General features: G+C 39.6%; 1 protein-coding gene and 1 long non-coding RNA gene across 13 annotated transcripts in view; one reads left to right on the top strand and one right to left on the bottom strand.

The window, feature by feature from the left end:
- The window catches only part of LOC149150703 (uncharacterized), a 307,262-nt gene that overhangs the window by 84,573 nt on the left and 200,346 nt on the right, over positions 1–22,343 (top strand). The window lies entirely within an intron of this gene.
- Positions 2,374–22,343, bottom strand: part of LOC149150704 (uncharacterized) — a 196,150-nt gene continuing 176,180 nt past the window's right edge. Inside the window, 2 exon segments of the mRNA XM_089445562.1 lie at positions 2,374–3,653; positions 3,806–3,895. Of these exon segments, the coding sequence (XP_089301688.1) occupies positions 2,806–3,653; positions 3,806–3,895 (938 nt within the window). The 3' untranslated portion in view covers positions 2,374–2,805.

Here is a 22,343-nt window from a genome sequence, read left to right on the forward strand (position 1 = left end):
CATAGAGCAGATACAAAAGCAACGCAGTAGCATCAGAGGGTCAACACATATTAGCAGCAAAGGTAGCTTCAACGTCAAGGGGCATCCAGACTGACCAACATGTCAGCGTTTGGGTGAATTTTTCAGTTGCTTACTTCTCAACAATTGAGTTGCAGTGCAGCAGTTAGCAGTGGCAGTGCTATGGGCAGCATGATGCAACATATTGAGAGGAAGCTGCAGTGCAGATGCAATAGTGACAGTGGCAGTGTCATGGGCAGCAGTACAGATTGCAGCAACGCAGTGGATGGAGGGCAGTAGGTCGAGCATCAGCAGCGCAGAGGACTGATGTCGTGGATCAGTGTGATAATTCTACTGGGAAGTATTGCTAGAGCACATTCCTCGCTAAGAGGGAGTGTTGATTTTTGGGTAGCATCGGATGTGCTCTAGCTTCGAAATTTTGTGGAGGGGCTAGAACACATGAGATCTCCAATACCCAAAAATCGTTTGGAGAAATTCCATCCGGAGTGCATATTATTCAAATAATTAATTATTTTTAATGGTGCCTAAGTTAAAACTTAGGAAATTAAAATAATTAAAGTGAATTAATGTAAATATGGGTGAGAAGCTTCTAAGTGACGAGGATCAAGTCTAATTTAATCTTAGCCGTTGATTAGAGATTAGATCACGACCGTTGATTTCTCAACAGGAAAAGTATAAAGGAAGGCTTGGGGTTAGTTGGAGAACACACACAGTGAGAGCAGCACTTGAGCTAGATCGAAATTCTGGGGCGTGGTTTGCTGAGAATTTCGGAGTGAGCTTCTAGTGCAGAGAGGGGCAGTTCGGTAGTGGGACTTTCATCCAAGGCCGATAATACATAGCAAAGAGGCAACACAACACCAGGGAGAGACATCGCAGCTCCAGGAGGATGACGCGGAGGCTGGAGGGCTAACACAATCATATAGAGGCAGCGTTGGGGTTTCTGTGAGGCAGATTGGGCATCAATTCAGCAGATCGATTTCTGAGCCGGGAAGGCTCGCTGGGAGGGTGACGCAACTCCTAGAGGAGGTGACGCAGTCCCAGCGCAGAGCTGGGAGCAGCCATCGTTGCAAAGCACCGGGGGCAATGCAGTCACCTGTGGGGTTTGTTCATCCAGTTGCTAGATCTGCCAAAATATCTGTCTCTGGATAGAGGTACGTCTGCGAGGTTTATTTTCTGTTGGGTGAGCCAGATTTGGCACCCTAGTTTTATTCAGAAATCTGCATAATAATAATACACTCATATCTGCTACACCAGTTTTCGCACATTGGGTTTTTCCGGGGACATTTAGTCCAAAAATAAGTGTGTCCTTTGTGTGTTGTCTCATTTATTTTTCAGTACTTGATCTGTATATTGGTGTAGGCTGCAGTGCATTTGCATTAATATTTTCTGAATAATTATGAAAATAACTTGTTAAAATGAAGAACACAAGCAAGTAATGCAAATCAGTTTATTGCAGTAGGATTTCTGATTTGTTAAATTCAGAAATTTTCAGAGTCATATATATACATATATATACATATATATATATATATATATATATATATTGAATAAGTTGTCTGTGATTTACAATCTGTTATATGATATGTTTATCAAGTTTCCATGTTTTATAGTTATTGTGAGCTAAATAGCTTGCTTTTGGTGAAATTTTGTATGCTGTTAGATTTTGTTTGATGGAAAAGTGCTTCATTGGTATATGCTTCTGTTATGAGTTTACCATGTAGAATTAGAGTGGAGTAAGTAGATTAACTTATCAAAATTTATGATACATTTGCTGAGAAATTTATTAAAATATGAGTCACATAGAAGTTGTATAGGTTATTAAATATCATTTTGATAATAAATTAGGGGCGAGGATCTAAATGCTTTGGAGAGATTGTAGTCTTTTAGTTTAGCTAATTCGTATTGACATACTCTTTTTACTCCTTTTCCCACTTCTCAGTAGAAAAGAAAAAACAAGTTGTTGATAGAAATTAATTGATTTACCAAATTAATCAGTAATGGTATGTTACACCGAATACCTGCAAATGTAAGCAGCCACCAAAGACTTAATTCCTTAGCTTGTTTTATATAATGTATAAAATATGGATTTAAATGACTATCTAAATGATATTTTCTATGTAATTATTTCTTAGTCCAAATTTAGTACTCATATCACTTGTATTCATACTCTAGCATAATAATTTAGTTACATCCATGCTTAGAAATCCTAACTCTAATGATCTTAGAGTAAACAAGGTCTTTATGTTTAACTTCTTTATGTAGTATATATAAGTTTTGTTTAACATAATCACAAAATGATTTCATATATTAATATTGATACAACATATTTAGTTATAAATATCAAGAGCATGAGAGTTGAAATAATAAGATTGCATCTTAAAAATATAAAATTACTCTAATATACCATGTATGTACATCCATAGAACAACATTAATCTTCTGAGTTCCAATTGTACATTCAACGTTATAAATGAAAGCAGAGAACTGCAATTATGTCATAATCATTATTTCTAAATGATCAATTGCTATTAAAACTTAAAATTGATTTTACATTGGTAGCAACGAGCTATTTGGTACAGGCAGGTATCTTAAGGTAATTAGGAGAACATATCTTGGACTATTTAATTAAAAATACATAGCTTAAGAGTCAGTGAATAAATACAGTTAATGGGAATGTACTGCAAACTATTCTTAACAGAGTGCTGAACAGATTTTAATGAAGCTAAACTCGTGCAAAGTGGCCTTAGTCTACCCTAATCTATTTGGAGACATGTTTAGAAAAAGGGGTTCAACTAGTGATGTGGAAATACACTGTATAAGATTCATCCCTGAAGGCCAAAAGAGGTGCAAGAAGGTAGCTTCTCTTTGCACCAGTAGCAATGAAACTGATTGGATGATATGCACTGAGTCCTGTGTTTGCATTGTAGCTAACTGCATGGTTGAAATCCAAATCCCTTTTTGTAGGCTTGCACTGCAGTTGAACAGCTTGTCCAGTCTGATAACGTGTCCCTCCATATAGAAAGCAACCACGAAAATTTACAGACTCAAAAGAGAGAGAATTATTATTCCCATCCAATCCTGTGTGTACTTTGAAGATGGTCGCCCTGTCCACCGACAGTGTCATGCAAGGTCTCACAGAACACTGATCTTTATCTGCCAGGCTAACCTCATCTTGCTGTGAAAGAGTCAAATTATTATGGATTCCCTGATGGGTAATAACCATTCCAGGATGACCAAAGAGCTCCAGATAAACTGTCTTTCCCACAAAATCCATGGCTGAATCTGAATTTCTTATCCTTTTGTGACTAGTCTTTACATTAGTATCTACAATTCTGAAAGTAGCATGCGCTGCCTCATTTGTCCCTTCCTCTGGAAAAGAATCCATTATTATTGATTTTGAAACATTGTTGTATGTAATGACAAGGGTGTTGTTCTTGGATTCATTTGAACCAGATATCTTCCATTCTTGACTAAAAGTGTGTAACTGCGAAGCAAAGTCAGGAGGAACAGATGTGATCCAATGAGAAAATGAATTTGTGTTTCCTATGTTTAGGTCCCATTCTCCATCGGTCATGCCAGCTAGCAGGTAAGGGCCAAACAAGATTGCCTGAACTGATTGAAACTGAGGGCGATCATCTATAAAAAAGTAACAATTGTAGAAAGTGTTCAGCATTTTATCTAACTAAACTGTGTCCTAAATTCTAACTGCTCTGCAGCACCTCTAGAAATCAATGGAGACTACCACATTATGTGTTTGAACTTTGAAGTTTTGTCATAAAAGAACAAACCTTGAATGCTTTCTGTCCTAAGGCTAACTGGAAATGATAAAGACAACTTGTCCCCTGATATCCATTTCTTTGTAACTGTCAAAAAGTTTCCTGCAATGTGTGAAAGTGCATCCAATTTTGTTACTTCATCTGTGATATTATTTATATATGTGCAAATCTAGGACAAAAATTATCTGTGCACATGGACAATAAACAAAAGATAAGTTTCAAGCCACATATATAGCTTCCAATAATGCATCTTATCTATGAAAAGAGGAAAAACTTAATGGGAACCTTAGTTGCATATTTCCTTTTCATTCCAACCCTCTATGGAAATAAGGTCTTTAACCCTGCTAGTAAGAATATTTGGTTCAAACAAATCAGAAAACTTGCCTCATGATATTCCCACGATGAAAACACTTCTCTTGAAAAGCATACAAACAGATGGTCAACTGAATGGTTTGCATGCGATGTGATGAAATGAGCGCAACACAGAAGCAAATATTTATAGGCTCTAACAGAAAATTCAATATATGTTAAATTGTGAGGATATAAGCAATGGGTCATTGCGTTATAAAGTTCCAGCTCAGGTCATACTTTTGTTTTGACATAAGCTGAAGTGTTCCTGTAAGTTTGAAGCCCTCCGTAAATATCATGGCCTTGAACGTAACCAAAAGCGGGGCAATATCTTGTGTCTGCCAAGTTTAATTCACATCATACATTTGTTCATAGTATATACTATATATGTGTTTTATAATGTTCTAGTTAGTCATATCTGTTTTCATCAATGTATTGAATTTCCTCATTATATAAAGGTGTTTAAAGTGCATGTCTAAAATTTTATGAGAAGACAAAATCTTGATCAAATGCATTTTTTAAAACTACTTGTTAAGAATTCAAAAAGGGCTAACCAGCTTTCCAACTCCATTGTAAGGCATATGCTGATCATTATATGGTTTAATGCTAATCATAAAGAGAGGGACACAATTGATATAAAATTCAACAATTCAAAACCACTTGAGATTCTTTCAAACCCAAGCAAACAAACTTCAGAGCTCAAGGATGAGCTCAAAAGGCTTACTGAATGGTATTTGTTAACTTTAGATAACAATGGTATGTTGTATGCTTGCAACCTAAGTAACCGGATTCGTCCTAAACCCCCTACGAATCCCGAATCCAGCGAATCCGACACGATTCGGTCCGGATTCGTGTCCAAATCATATGACACGTCGTGTCCTTTTCCGACACGTCGAATCCGAGGTCGTGTCATGATTTTGGGAATCGTGTCCTGTTTTCCAGGACTCGCTAGGCTCAAAAAGTGACCTGCGCGGGTATGAAAAGGCCGCATTTGGTCATTACAGCCACGCATATTTTCATTTGGCAAGCGTTTTGGCAGCTTCATGATCAAGTCTAGGCCCTAGTATTGATATGCTATTCATGGTAATGTTAAATTCTTAAAGTAAAAGTGACATTCTCCTTAATCTTCATTTTCATCCTTTTACTTAAGATTAAGGAGAATGTCACTTTTACTTAAATTTTTAACATTACCATGAAATGACTCAGGATGTTTGAGAGTGGTTCCGGCCTCATTGGATTTCATATGGAGAAAGTAGAATTTTAGATTTCATTCAAAATCCAGCAGACTTATCAGTTTTTCAGGATTTTAGGATTGGGGGATTGCAATGTTTCCATTGAATTTTGTCATGTATTAGGGTACGGAACTCGTATTTAATCAAGAGCACAAAACCAGGAGCTTCTGAAAATGTCGCTCCCGCTCTCGTTTTCGCTCCCGCTCCCTGCTTTCGCTCCCGCTCCCAAGTAACACTGTTCCTGATGATATGGGTCTGGACACTAGTGTTGAGTTGGCATTGGCCAACATGGATCTCAATTATCTAGCGCTAGAGCCTGTTAAATTTGATGACTTAGAGGGGTCAACCTCCACACCAGCAGTAGAGGCGACTATGGATACATGGGAGGAGGAGGATGCAGAGGAGAGTAGTGGGGACCATGATGATGGGGACAATGATGCTGATTCTAATGCTGATTGATGCCTTGAGGCTTGTATACCTGTAGTTGTTTTATATTTTCTATTTGCCATTGGCATTGCACCAACACTACTTATGTAACACATTTTGATTTGATGACTTAATGAGAAAACTACAGTTGTCAGTGTGTTTATCTTACTATCTTGTAGTTGTAAGTTGTCTTTCAGTTATGAATTATGAATCATGATTTAAATTTTTAATAGATTTATCATTTATGTGACCAGTACCACTGACATTTATTTGAATTTTGTATGTACTATGCATGCTAATAGCTATAGATGAAGATCTATGTTTGAAATCAATAAATTTGTATCATTAATTAAAATTTGTGTAAGAAATATGATAATATCTAATTTTTAATATATATATATATATATATTTTTAAATATATATATATATATATATTTTTAATAAAATAATATATAACGTGTCCTGTTCCGGGGGTGGGTCAGCGTGTCCGAATCCGACTCCACGAATCTCGAATCCTACGTGTCCCGAATCCCCGTGTTAGGTGGCTTAGCTTGCAACAATTACTTCAATTTCCTTTTATTAGCCCAATGATAATTTCCACTTAATTTCCAATAGCAATCACATAAACCATTAATTCACATTGACAATAACTATAGATAGAACATAAACAATAAACTGCAGAAGACGAGCCAAGACGAGAACACAAGAATTTGGCTCAAGCCAGGGAAAAACCCCAAGATGGGAAAACCCTTGATCAATTTTTTATTATTATCAAATATCAAATGTTCAGCAGAGAGAGAATATCAAATAGAGTACAATGATAGATGATCCAATACCATTGCCCTTAGTCAAATAAATGACCCAATAAAAATCTGCAATTCTTCTCTTAGTCAACAACAGTCAAACAACCCTAACTAGAAAGTCAACAGTGGTCAACGCAGCAGTAAAAGTGTACTTCTTGAGCTCGGTCAAGGTCAAAGCAATTTGGCCTTCCTTGGAGGTCAACCAGCAGCAAAAACAGTCATCAAAGGAGCAGTCAAACTCGGTCAAACAAAAAGTCAGCTCTGCGGTCAAATAGTCAACACAGCCCTGTGGTCAACCTGCCCAGAATGCCTCGAAATATGTGCCAATAAATGCGGCCTGCTGAAACAAAGAGAAACACACCAAAACCGCAGTCAAATGAAGTCAAATGAGCCTCGGTCAATGTTGGTCAAAGTTTCCCAGAAACAAAAAGTCAATGCAGGTCAGATCTGTCCTCCACAAACTTGCATGTGTGAGATGAATAGCTGCCCAATCAGATGTACGAACCAATAAAATGAGGAGAGAGAGATGTGTGTTGATGAGATGCCAAAATGAGGTTTCCTCAATGTCAATTTATACAAGTCAACGTGGGTCAAAAGACATGTCTCTTAGGCTTCATGAGCCTACATGAAGGTAGGGTCGACCTTGACCAAAAGTACATGTGTGGGCTTGTCTTCAAAAACATATTTCTCCTTGTCCAAATTCAGTGATCCTTAGGTCGATTTTAGTCCTCTCGAAAAGAGGAATTCAAATCAATAATCATCTTTTGCAAATGTGTTGTCCAAAGTGGAATTTGGCCCTAGTTGCATATTTTAAGACTCCCTTTCAACTAGGGAGAATTCCACTTGCCAATATCCATCCATCATCATGCCATCCTGATCATCATGTACTATCTCGTCTCATCTTTGTTGAAGATTGATATAGATAATAAGAAGGATCGATCGAGAGTGAGTCACAAGACCTTACCATTCTCCATTGAGAAAAGTCAGTGCACATAACCAAGGGTAAAACCCCAATTAGACTTGATCCTGAGTGATCAAGTTGTTGAACTTCATGCATCCTAGACATAGGGAGTATGATAGTACACGATGCGTCCATCTGTAGTGCTATGGTCTCTAACCACTTTTCCCAATTCATTGGCCAAATGAGAGCTACTTCCCAAGAGTCCTAGACTGCAAGGGTAGGATGTATGTTGGGGCATCCGCAGGAGAAGGTGAACCACTCATCTTGCTCATATGCCATAGGAGAAGGTGAACCACTCATCCTATGCATATATCATCAACCATAGGGGAAGGTGAACCACTCACCCTATGCTCACATATATCATCATGGGGTATCACAGGGGAAGGTGAACCACTCACTTTGTACACAACGTACCTATAGGGGAAGGTGAACCACTCACCCTATGGTCGCATATAGCTTCAAGAAGTACCCCAGGACCCCAGGAGCTCCCAGAGCTCAATGTCTAACTCAAGCGGGACCCTCATGGGAGGGTCCTTCCACGACTCTAAGTCTCTCTTGGAAGGCTAAGAACTTGACCTTCCCCAAGGGATTCGTGAGGATGTCTGCAACTTGTTCATCTGTCTTGATGTGTTATAGCCTTATTGCTCCTCATTGTACCATATCCCGGATAAAGTGGTACCTGATATCAATATGCTTGGAGCGGTCGTGGAACACGAGATTCTCTAAAAGGTGAATCCCACTTTGATTGTCGCAATAGATAACGGTGGTATCCAGCACATGCTCAAATAGCTCACTGAAGAGCTTTCTCAACCAAATAGCTTCACAACAGGCCATACTAGCTGTAATATATTCGGCCTCTGTGGTGCTTAGAGCAACCGATTTTTTCTTCTTGCTCATCCAAGAAATTGAAACAAATCCCAAGGAGAAACAACATCTAGACGTACTTTTTCTATCCACCACACTACTAGCCCAGTCAGCGTCAGAATATCCATGTAGCCTCAAATTCCCGACAGTGTATCTCAGTCCATAGTTGATAGTGCCATGAAGATATCTTAAGAGATTCTTTGCAGCAACCCAATGTATGTGATGAGGCTCAACCATAAATTGAATCAAAGTATTTACAATGAAGCATATGTTTGGTCGAGAGTTTACCAAGAACATCAGGGCCCCCACAAGTTGTTTATATTAAGAAGGATTTGCCAATTCGGGACCAACAACACTTCCACATAGCTTCTTGAAGTTTAGTTCCATTGGAGTAGACACAAACTTGCATTCCACCATCCCACATCTTTCTAACAACTTCACAATGTATTTTCCTTGAGAAAGGAAAATCTCACTTAGCTTTTGCCAGACCTCCAAGCCTAGGAAGTAATGCATCAGTCCTAGGTCCTTCATCTCGAATTTGGAAGTCAACTCCCTCTTGCATTGATAAATGAGAGGGTCCACACTAGTCAGAAAGAGATCATCAACATAAAGGACCAAAATAAGTGGCATGTCCTTTTCAACCTTGAAGTATAGGTTTGGATCAACATAGCTCCTTGTAAATCCCAACTTCATAAGATAGCTATCAATTCTTTCGTACCAAGCCCTAGGGGCTTGCTTTAACCCATAGAGGGATTTCTTCAACTTTCATACATGATACCTTCAATCTTGTACTTCAAACCCCTGCGGTTGTTCCAAGTAGACTTCCTCCTTCAGTAAGCCATGCAAGAAAGCAGTCTTGATTTCCATTTGATGTAGGCTCCATCCTTGATTGGCAGCAAGAGTAATTATAGACCAGATAGTGGTATATCGAGCAAACGGTGCAAATATTTCATCGTAGTCCACTCCTTTTTGAGAGAAGCCACGAGCTACAAACCTTGCCTTGTACTTTTCAACACTTCCATAAACTCTATGTTTTATCTTGTAGATCCATTTAGAAGTGACCACAGACTTGTCCTTGGGTCTAGGCACTACTTCCCAGACATCATTTTTCATGATTGATTCATATTCCTCATTCATCGAATCTTTCCATACCTGATGTTTTATAGCTTCTTCGAACGTGCAAGGTTCAACTTGAATAATAGTACTCATGGCAGCGAAGTACCCTTGATACCTGTTAGGCTTCTTACTTTATCGAAATGTCCCTCTTGGAGCAGTATGCTTTTCAACATCTTGAAGTGTATCCTTGAGCCATGGTGGTCTTTTGCTTGAGGTAGAGAAATCCCAGGTGCATCAAGAGGATCCATCGGGCCATCAACATCGGGCATAAGCTCATCCATCAGAGGTTCTTCTTGTTTTTCAACATCATCATCATCGTCCTTTCTTGAGATGGGGAGATCTCTGGCTTTCCCAAGGGCAGTGTCTTCATCAAAGGCAACATATTTGCTTACTTCCACATCTTTTTGACCAGGTACATAAATTCTATATGCCTTTGAATTTTCACTGTATCCAACGAATATACCTTTCTTCTCGGAAGCTTCCAACTTGTTCCTTTTCTCTTTAGGCACATGAAAATACATAGGACAACCAAAGATTCTAAAATGGGAAACATCAAGCTTCTTACCAGTGAAGACTTCCTGGGGTGTCTTGAAATCCAAGGCTTGATGTGTTGAAAAGTGTAACTAGTTTCGGTCTTCATAATGACATGTAAATGTAATTTTATGTAATTGATGTAAAGAAAAATAAACTAATTTTTGTAATGCTTGTCTAATGGGTTTCATGAGCAAGGAATTTTATTTTTAGTAATGGCTCCCATTGTGAGCACTTAAGATTGGTCATAAAGTCAAAGAGAGTCAATGTCATGTATGAAGGATCCTTCTTGGGCATGTTACATTTGTATAAGAGTCAATGAAAGTGTCAAATAGCCCTCCAAGACAAGCACAAGCATCTCCCTTCAAGTCAGCTTCAAGAAGAATAACAATACCTCTCCAAATGACACGTCGGCCCAACTTGTTGTCAAATCGGCTTATTTTGATGAGGAAACAACTATTTATAGGGCAGCTCAACATCATTTCAGGCATAGATTTTCGGTCAAGGTCTGAAGTGTAAGGAAGTGCGAGAATCACTTGGAAATAAGTCATATAGCCAGCGAAAGGAAGGAGGGAAGAGCAAGGACTGTTTGGGTCTGTTTGAGGGTTAATATTCACTCACACATGCGAAGATAAAGGACTGTTTCTGTTGCAGAAAAAGGCTGAAGTATTGCAGATCTGTAAGAAGGTCAAATCAAGAGAAGACAAGGGTGTATCACTAGCCGAGTTACCAAGGAAAGGAACTCCCTCTAAAAGCGAAGGGGATCAAGTCATAAAGGGAAGGTCTTGTGAATGAATTAGGGTTAACAATCGCAAAACTAATTCAAGGACGTTGAAAGTCTGAAGCATAAAGCCGAAGCTGAAGAGGATCAGAGAGGAAGGAAGAAGCAAAAGGTTGACTATCGTTGACTAAGGATCTCATCAAGGGAACTTGTGTCTTGGTCTTGGAGTGGCAAATAGGTCAAGGGTCTTGGTCTTGGTATTCGTCAATTGGAATCTCTATAAGAAGAATTTGTTCGGGTTTTCCTCTCAAGAAGGAGACGTTTTGGCCCTGGCTGATAGCCTATATTCTGTGTCTCTTGTCTCTTTATGGTTTATGCATTGGTAAGTTGTTTGATGAAAAAGAACACTAATAATCTAAATAAAGGAACATCCTAATGTAAGAAAGTAAAAAGCATTCACAAGTAGTTACTCATAGAACAAAAATCAGTTAATCTCGTTGCCCTAGATTTCTCAACATGGATTCAGAGCTAAGGTGACTAAGTCAAGGAAGGACATCTTATCAAGGGACACTCAAGGATCAAATCTCAAGGAAGGCATCAATGCGAAGATCATCTTGAAGTCAAGATCTACAAAGAAAGCATTAAAACCCTGTTGATTTTTGGTAGCATCGGATGTGCTCTAGCTATGAAAATTGGTGGAGAGGCTAAGGCACATGAGATCTCCAAGACCCAGAAATCATTTGGAGAAATTCCACCTAGATGAAGAGATATTAAAATAATTAATATTTTTAACCCTAAGTCTAAACTTAAGAAAATTAAAATATTAATGTGTATTAATATAATATGGATGAGAAAGTTCTAAATAACGATGATTAAGCTAGATCTAATCTTAGCCGTTGATTAGGGACTTAATCTCGGCCGTTGAATCGTCAACAGGAAAAGTATAAGAGGAGGGTTGAGGGTCAGTTGGAGACACACCAAGAGAGATCAAGAATTCGATTTTCTGGGGCAGGGTTCGCTGAGGAAATCAAGTGAGTGATTAGTTGCAGCGAGGGGCAGTTCAACAAGGGATTTCGATCCAACGCTGAAGGATACATATCAGAGAGGCAACAGAGTGCCGGAAGAGGCAGCGCAAAGCCTAGGAGGGCTGACGCAGAGGCAGCAAGGGTTGACGTAGAGGCTAAGGAGGCCAGCGTAGAGGACGCAGAGGGCCAAAATGGATGATGCAGAGGCCAAAGAGGCTAACATAGAGGACGCAATGTGCTTCAGAGGCTGCGCTGAAGTGATTCAGTGGGACTGACTGTGAGCTGATTGGCTGACACAGAGCCAGAGAGGGTGACGCAGTTCCGAAGAGGGTGACAGAGTTCCAGAGGAGTGCATGGAGTAGCTTTCGCTGTCCAACATAAGGAACAACTGCAATCAATGTGGGATTGTTCATCCGGTTGCTGATCAACTAGATTATCTGTCTCCAGATAGAGGTATTGCTGCCAAGGATATTCTCTGAAGGGTGAGCCATTTCTGGCACCCTAGTTGTATTCATAAATCTGCTTAATAATAAAACCCTCATATATGCTGCACCGATTTTCCCGCATTGGGTTTTTCCGGGGACGATTGTCCAAAAATAACGGTGTCCCTTGTGTTGTCTCAATTTATTTTAGTTATTGATCTATATAGATGTGAAGGCTGCAATTGTGTTCACTTCGATGTTTATGCTAATAAATAACTTGTTAATATAATGAACAAGTAGGAGATAGTAAACCAGATATTGTAGTAGGGGTTTCTGATGTATTAGATTCGGAAATTTTCACAAACCCTAGATCAAAGAAGCCTACAAAGAAGTATTGGGATCATCATCAAGGAAAGAAGGCCAAAACCCTACCATTGAAGACATCATCATCATCAAAAGATCCAAGGGATCTCCCTCTCTGTGGGATCAAGGATCATTATTGAAGAAAACTATCTTCATCAAGGAGAAGTTTTTTATCTTCTATATCATCATCAACATCAAGGAAGCAACAAGAAGAAGGAACATTCTATCAAGTAAGTATATTTATGTCCACATCTGAATCTTTCAAAATATCTTTTTGCAAGGAAAGCAACAAATTGGTTGGGGCTTCTAACTATCTTGCATGGAAGAAAATGACAGATCTGAATCTCATTGAAAATGAGGTTATGGAACATGTCAAAGGATCTATCACCAAACCAAGAAAGGAAGATGCTCAAGCTCTTGCAAAGTCTATGAAAGGGGAAGTTAGGGCTCAAAGGATTCTCATAGAATCCATTAAGGATCCCCTCATCCCATACGTATCAAAACTCGAAACTTCAAAAGAAATCTATGACAAACTGGTAGAGTTGTATTCCGTAAGCACTGTTAGAGAAGTCATCTCATTAAGGCAAGAAATCTACAAGTTGAAGATGTCAAGGGAAGATGGAATAGCCTCATACTTTATGAGGATATTTGAAATCCAGGATCAACTACAAGATGTGGGAGAAGTCATGTCTGATAGAGAAATGACTACAGTTGTATTAATTGCACTACCAGAGGAGTGGGGTAACTTTACTTCAAGATTTATGGGAAGAAAGAAGCTACTCCATTCTAGGATCTATGGTCACTGTGCAAGAATGAAGAATCTAGACTAAAGGCCAAATCTGATGTGGGAGCAGGTGAGCAAAATCAAGCTTATGCTACAATGACAAGAAGAAAAGGAAAATTTGGGAAGTTTGATTCTAAGAAAAAGAAAAGGGACATGGCTAAGATCCAATGTTATGGGTTCCTAAATATGGACACTACAAACGAGATTGTCTTGTTGACCACTGGAGTGGCACCTGATGAGCCCAAGGATGTACCAAAGGACACTTGCACCATCAGATATCATTAGATTACCAGAGTTTTAAACTCTACTTCTTCTTCAGTCCTCGGATTCCGCAGCCCTACGGGATATTGTATAAATGTCACTAGCATGATGAATAAAGCCATGTAACAGGCCTAGGGTGTTGGGACTCGATCAGCAAGCGAGTACATCTTGGAGTGTTTTTTTACTTGGTTAATTATTCTTGCTTTTTAACGGCGAATAATTTTCTAGATTTTTCACTCACTACATTAACCCAAAGCCGGGGTGACGGCTTGAAGGTTGAGCCCCTAATGCATCTTAGTGTCTAGAGTCAATGTATATTACCATGCTAGGCCATCTCTGAAATTTTGCGGAATTTGACTAGGTCTAAGTAGGATTTTTTAATAATTAACAATTTCCCGCAAAACGAGATTTTTAAATTATTTTCTATGTAATGATGTAAATAAGTGGCCTTAGGAAATGTTTGGAGTGTGTGACTACTCAAAATTCATCCTTAGAGGCCCAACATTATTCTAGGACTCACTTTGAGGGTCAAAAAACGACTTATAATCCCTCAAAAGCCGATTTTTCTAATGTCAGTGACAAAATTGAAGAAAAAAATTAAAAAAAATGAATAATTGGAAAAATTTGGAAATTTTCTAAAGTCAAAATAAGTCAAATTTTGACAGGAAAATTGAGGTTCAAAGGTGATGTGGCAAGCATGTGGGGCCCACCACATAAGGTACAAGTCAGAGTCAAAATGTCAAGTGTCAAGTCAAAGGTTCCAATGTTGAAACATAACGTATGACCAAATTACAAGTTGGATTTAACGTAAATGTTATGGAAATAAAATAAGAATAAAGAAGTGGGAAGGGACCCACTTTACTCCTTTGCATACGTAGGAGGCATGCCCATCAAATTATCACATGCAAAAAAGAGCTCCACGTACACCGAAGTAAAGGAAACTCCACGTTGGCCAAATTCAATACTTTCAACGCAGCTATCTAAGGAAAATCAACATATAAAAGTATGTGATAGATTTGGTTGAGATTTTTGTGGAGGTATGTCTCCACTTTACTTCCCCCACCCATCCACATGTATACAACTAGCTACTTCAACTCCTACGCAGATCAGACCTGTCAGCTTCCATGCAGTCACACAACAGTCTACAGAGAGTATGAACAACAGTTTGTTAGAGGTGGCAAAGCGTGGTTCTTTTTTGAAGATTCATTGGGAGTTGTCTCCCTACCACTCCTACTCTCAAATCAGTTGGCAGCTAAGGATATCTATGTTGATTTATGAAGATGACACCTACAAAAATTCACAACAGTCAAAGAACATGTGCTAACAGTCACCTACAACAATTTGTTACACTTGGACATTTTTTGGTGCCACTTGCAAATTTGTTTTTGGTTTGGGCTTGCCAACTTCTTGCCACTTGTTGATGCATTTTTCATTGGGATTTTCTCCCAGGTTCTTATAAATGTAACCCAACTCTCATTGTTGAGCATGGTTTTTGAAACTTGTGCTTATTGTTACTATGTTGAAATTGTTATTAAGCTAAATAAAGTGAAAGTCTTGGGGTTACTAGCTTCTCTTGTGGTGCATTATTTGGTTCATGAGGTATAACTGTTTCATTTGATGTTATTCATTTGATTCTACATTGTTAACTAATTGGTTTTTTGTGCATTTGCCTGAGGCCACTATTGCCTAAGGAGGGGAGATTTGCAGCGATCTCAAATCTCTTTTGGGCTTGGTATATTTTGTGCTCTTGTTGTAGCTTGTTATTTTCATTTGAATGACAAGCTCAATCTGGCCTCTATATGCCAAGTCTCTTTTGCACTAACAATTGGTTTGCAGGCATTTGTGTGTTCATGTTGATTTTTGGTAGCATCGGATGTGCTCTAAGTCTCAAAATTTGCAGGGAGGCTTGGACACATGTATTCCACAATACCCAAAAATCGTTTTGGGAAATTCCACCCGGAGACAATTTTATTAAAATAATTAATTATTTTTAATGGGACCTTAAGTCTAAGCTTAGGAAATTAAAATAATTAAAGGGTATTAATCTAACTATGGGTGAAACTTCTAGAAGAAGACGAAGATCGAGTCCAAATGATCTGAGCCATTGATTAGAATCTAATCTGGGTCATTGGTTCTCAACTGGAGGATTATAAGGACTTCGATGGGCATTTGGAAGATACACCAGGCAGATACTCAATTACTCGAGTAAAATCGATTTTCTCACTCGTTGAAGTTCGGCAAGAGGAAATCGATTCAGAGGGAGAGTTGCAGGTGATGAGGAGAGAGAGGGTAGTAGCATCAGTCGGGAGTTCAAGAGCAGAAGACACAGAGCAGAGAAGGGACAACAAAGAGGCTGTGACGTAGAGGGACTCTGCAGAGGCTAATGGTGGGACTGCGCAACCCTCACGCAGAAGTTGACGCAGTGAGATGCAGAGGGGGAAGCAGGTCCTCTCTTGGATCAAAATCTCTCTAGGAAGTGTGAGAGAATTGTCAATAAAATTATCACAGAGATTCCTCTTGTATTCTGCAGGTTGCATCTTGTACATGAGATTTTTGCTGAAAATTAATCAAGAAACCCTCATCTGCTGCATTTGGTTTTCCCGCATTGGGTTTTTCCTAGGACGGTTGTCCAAAAATAATTGTCATTGTGATTATACTTGTGCTAGTATTTTTCCTTGCATTTACTTTCCACAATATTTTAATTGTGAAGGCCATAGTAAAATTTATTTCGATATTTGCCATAGAAACATTGTGAATAACTTATTTCTGAATTAATAAGTAGAAGAAATAATATCAGTCACTGGAATTGGATTTCTCTCGAAATTTTCACATGGTATCGGAGCACAGATTGTAAGCAGAAGAATTCAGAAGGAGAGAGGAAAAGGATTTCGAATTTACTGCAGAGGCAACAATTCGAAACCCCAGAGGCAATACAGTTCGAAGGCCAAGGAGGACGAAGTTCTGAGGAGAAATCAATTTCTTTGAGTGAGTCAACAGAGAAATTCGATCTCCAGATCGAAGCTTACCAGAGGCAGAAGGGAGTAGCCTGTTTTCCTTGCAGAGCAGATCTTCAGCTGGGACACAGATATTTTGCAGCAATTGCTGAGGCAGAAAATCGTCAGAAATCGATAGGAAAATAGCACAAAGAAGGATGGCAAGTCAAGATATCTCTGGATTATCTTCTAGATCAGAAGAAGAATTCGCATGCTTGGCAAGTTCAGCATCAGCGGATGTTTGGTACATTGATAGTGGGGCTTCAACCCATATGGTTGGGGTACGAGAATATTTCTTGAGCTATCATGAAGAACAAATGAACTTCCAGATTACTATGGGAAACATAACGAAGTGTACTCTAGTAGGGAGAGACACCATAGTATTTCAGATGGAAGTAGGAACCAACATACAACCACTAATGTTTTGCATGTGCCATGGTTAGGAATGAATTTGATTTCAGTGTCCTAGTTACAGGACAAGGGATACGATATATACTTCATTGGAAAAAAAGTATATGTCTAACATCCAAGCTAGAAGAAGAAGAAACAAATTGGAGCTCGAAGCAACGAACTGTATAAGTTGCAGCTCGAGTCTCCAATGACACTAATAGGCAACAATCTTAATGGTGAAAAGGAACTGAATGAGCTTTGGCACAGGTGAATGGGACACTTACACCATGGAGCACTGAGGATGCTTAGAGAGATTGTTACAGGAGTTCCAGTTCTCAGTACTGAGCATGATGATATATGCAGAGGATGTGTATTAGGGAAGTGCGCAAAAGCAAGTTTTTCCAGGAGTAAAAACAGAGCTGAGGGTGTACTCTAATAGGCAACAATCTTAGTGGTGAAAAGGAACTGAATGAGCTTTGGCACAAGCGAATGGACACTTACACCATGGAGCATTGAGGATGCTTAGAGACACTGTTATAGGAGTTCCATTTCTCAGTACTAAGCATGATGATATATGCAGAGGATGCGTACTAGGGAAGTATGCTAAAGCAGCTTTTTCCAGCAGTAAAAACAGAGTTGAGGGTGTACTGGGATTATACACTCAGAGATCTGTGGTCCAATGTCCACAAGAGCTCTCAGTGGTGGCGAATACTTCGTCACCTTTATTGATGATCACTCTAGAAAAACCTGGATTTATTTCTTAAAGACCAAGGATGAAGTCTTTGATCGTTTCAAAGAATTTAAGGCTTTCGTTGAGAACATGACAGGGAAAAAGATAAATGTATTGCGTTCAGATAATGATGGAGAATATATGGACAAAGACTTCACAGATTTCTGCGCAAAAGAGGGCATCAAAAGAGAATGGACAACTCCATATAATCCAGAGCAAAATGGAGTAGCAGAGCGTAAGAATAGAACTATTGTTGGGGCGACAAAGGCTATGTTGTATGATGAGGATTTGCCTAGATTCTTATGTGCAGAAGCTTGCAACACAACGATGTATATCCAAAATAGAACTCCTCATAGAGCTTTGGGGAAGAAAACGCCCGAAGGTGTCTTCACAGGGAAGAAGCCAGAAGTCAGTCATCTCAGAATATTCAGAAGTGTGGCATATTGTCACATTCCAAACGAGAAGTGTAGTAAACTGGATCAAACTATAAAAAAGGGGTACCTCGTAGGATATAGTGAGACCTCGAAGGCATACATAATCTACATTCCTAGCAACAGGAAGATTGTAGTAAGACGGGATGCGAAGTTCATGGAGGATAGAGCTTTCAAGAAATCCTGAGAGATGCCAGCAGAAGATCAGTCAGTAGATGTTCCTTTAGTCCAGTAGCAGCAAGGGCAGCAAGGAGGACAAGTAAGAGGACAAACACCTGGAATTAGCAGGTGGAACGACAGGAACAGGAGGGGGATTTGATCGTGCCTCCCACCACTAGTGGCAGAACTAGTAGAGAAGTACGACAGACATTGAGGGACGCAGAGGAGTTTGTCGAAGCTCCTAGAACCGAGAAGAGGTAGCATAGATAGCCTGACAGGTACCAAGCCTTGGTAGCATAGGTTGAAGAACCCTCTAGCTTTCAGGAAGCTGTACAACACAAAGTATGGGTGGATGCCATGGTAGAAGAGTATAATTCTATCATGACAAATGATGTCTGGGAAGTGATACTTAGGCCAGAGGATAGATCAGTTGTGGGATCAAGATGGATCTACAAGATCAAGTATGCTGCAGATGGAAGTATAGACAAGTACAAGGCTAAGTTCGTAGCAAAGGGGTATGCACAAAAAGAAGGAATAGACTATGAAGAGACCTTCGCCCCAGTAGCTAGATATACTTCTATTAGATCTGTTATATCGCTAGCAGCTCAAATGGGATGGGAGATTCACCAGATGGATGTCAAGATAACATTCTTGAACGGGGTGATAGAAGAAGAGGTGTATATAGAACAAATTGAAGGCTTCAAAACTCATGAGAAGAGAACTCATGTATGTAGGTTAAAGAAAGCCTTGTATGGGCTCAAGCAGGCACCCAGAGCATGGTATGGTCGGATTGATAATTACTTGCAGTAGCTGGGATTCATCAAGAGTGATGCTGATCCCAATCTCTAGTATGTAATGGTGGAGAATGAACCACTTATTCTGGTATTATATGTGGATGACTTATTTCTAACAGGGTCATCTAGACTCATAAAGCACTGCAAGAAGAATCTTGATGCAGAATTCGACATGAAGGATATGGGGTTGATGCATTATTTTCTAAGGTTGGAAGTGTGGCAGAAGGATGGGGGGATCTTCCTTCGACAAGGAAGATATGCTACAAAGAATCTGAAGAGATTTAGAATGCAGGACTGTCGGCTCATGGCTACGCCCATGATTACCAACTGGAAGAAAATAGATGCATTAGGAGACAAGGAGATGTACCCCACGTTGTATAAACAACTCATTGGGTCGCTCATGTATCTGGTCAACACTAGGCCAAACATTTGCTTTGCTGTCAACACCCTTGGGTAGCAGCTATGCACATTCTTAGATATGTGTGTGGAACAATCCGATATGGGTTGAAATCCACCCGAGAAGATGAGGTCAGATTGAATGGATTCACAGATGCAGATTGGGTAGGTAGTTCAGTAGACCAAAAAAGTACCTCCGGGTATTGCTTCGGTGTTGGATCAGGAATGTTCTCTTGGTGTATCAGGAAGCATAAGTCAGTAGCTCTAAGTCAGCAAAAGCAAAATATATGGCGACTAGCACAACTACGTGCAAAGCTATATGTCTTAGAAAACTGCTTGTGAGTTTGTTCAAGAAAATGACGGAGATGACCAATATTTTCTGCGATAATCAGAGTTGTATTAAACTCTCTGAAAATCGAGTATTTAATGATTGATCGAAACACATTGATATCATATGTCACTTTATCAGAGACTATGTTCAGCGTGGGGCAGTACAGTTGCAGAATGTCTCCATAGGAAATCAAATAGCAGACATACTCACAAAAGCTCTAGGAAGAGCTAAGTTCATCCAGTTCAGGGAATATATGGGTATGGTAGAGAATCCGTTTCTGTAGTAGAAACAGATTGTTTCTCAGTTGCAGTGGTAGAAAGTTGTTGAACAGGTGCTGTGAAAGGGTCAGCAGCGCAGAGGGAGATATTATAGAACAGGGTGATGCTTCAACATGGTGCATTGCTAGAGCACATTCCTCGTTAAGAGGGAGTGTTGATTTCTGGCAGCATCGAATGTGCTCTAAATCTCGAAATTTGTAGGGAGGCTTGGAGACATGTATTCCACAATATCCAGAAATCGTTTTTGGAAATTCCACCTGGAGACAGTTTTATTAAAATAATTAATTATTTTGAATGGGACCCTAAGTCTAAACTTAGGAAATTAAAATATTTAAAGGGTATTAATCTAACTGTCATGTCCCTTCCCAAATGAATTTGTAACAGGTTTTGTCTCTCCACAATTTTGTACAGATTTTGTTAAGAAAAGGGCCGAAGCAATTTTGACTTAGTGACTTAGGAGAAATGAAGGTTGGATTGATTTGCTAGTAGAAGGTGGGGGCCAGCCACGTGGGAAAACGCATGGGGAAATTCATATTGCCTTGGAGGGAAATGGTGTGGCTCTTGGAGGGGCCACATGAGGAAAAGGGAGGCCCACGAAGTCTTAAGGAGGAAGAGCTCCTCACTTGGGCATTAATTCTTACTTGCACATTGAAATCTCTTGATCGTCTGCTCGAGCTGCTTAGCCAAGTCAACTGGCTGTTTAGCCATGAATCTTTCAAGTGGGAGATTCAACCTTATTGTTGTTGCTTTTAACGGCACCTACAACACGAGTGCTGCGGGGACATAAAAAGCTTCCTAGAGACAACCTTTGGGTTGATTGTAGACCAGTGCCTAGGACATCTCAGATAGAGCAGTGCATGGAAGACTATGAGTGGGGTTTCTGTTGCACTCCAATTGTCACGTAGTTAAAAAGATTATAAAGGGGGTTTGGTTCAATGGCCCCTCAGTAAGGTAGATTCAAGCCAATACATGGATCCAAATGTGTAGGGGGTAGATTGGGGCAACCTCAAAGAGAAATGTCTTTTATGGTGGCCGACACACAACAATCACGCAGCTTAATATTGCAGTTGGAGGGGCCACATGAGGAAAAGGGAGGCCCACGAAGTCATAAGGAGGAAGAGCTCCTCACTTGGGCATTAATTCTTACTTGCACGTTGAAATCTCTTGATCGTTTGCTCGAGCTGCTTAGCCAAGTCAACTGGCTGTTTAGCCATGAATCTTTCAAGTGGGAGATTCAACCTTATTGTTGTTGCTTTTAACGGCACCTACAGCACGAGTGCTGCGGGGACATAGAAAGCTTCCTAGAGACAACCTCTGGGTTGATTGTAGACCGGTGCCTAGGACATCTCAAATAGAGCAGTGCGTGGAAGACTATGAGTGGGGTTTCTGTTGCACTCCAATTGTCACATAGTTAAAAAGATTATAAAGGGGGTTTGGTTCAGTGGCCCCTCAGTAAGGTAGATTCAAGTCAATACATGGATCCAAATGTGTAGGGGGTAGATCGGGGCAACCTCAAAGAGAAATGTCTTTTATGGTGGCCGACACACAACAATCACGCAGCTTAATATTGCAGTTGTAGTAAAGGTGATGAGAAAGAGAGAAAGGGGGAGATTTGATGCATAGGGCTATAACAGAATCCTAAGCAACAATGTCCCGACAGAGGTATCGAAGATTCAAGTGGTGGAATGGTAGAAACAATAGAGCGCTAATTAAGGTCCCAAAATCTATACATCATGAGTACACTTATCACTAAACAATGTAAGTAAATCTGTGTTCATACAGGTACTACAGGCTATGGAATAACACAAGTAAATCTGTAATTACTACAGGTACTATAGGCTATTGAATAACACAAGTAAATCTGTAATACACACAGGTACTGTTCTCTATTTAGTAGCTCGTATAAATCCATGAATCAGGGAGAAATCGACAGTCTCATTACACTATTTCAGAGAAGGAAAAACATATATGAACTTAGATTACAGAAGGAAAAACATACTGCGCATTGATCTGCTTGGAATCACCATAATAGTTTCATTAATACTTGAAGGGTCCCAATAATCAGTCCATTACATTCAACAATCTACCACTCAAGTCCCTCATGAACAAGCCTTTAGAACCAAAGTGGAATCACAAAATTTGGATCACCCGGGTGCAGAATTTCAGAACCTTTTTTCAGTCTTTCTTCCCC

Source organism: Pinus tabuliformis, chromosome 9, assembly GCF_031772625.1.
Source record: "Pinus tabuliformis cultivar Carrire ecotype Pingquan chromosome 9, CPIR1, whole genome shotgun sequence".
NCBI lineage: Eukaryota > Viridiplantae > Streptophyta > Pinopsida > Pinales > Pinaceae > Pinus > Pinus tabuliformis.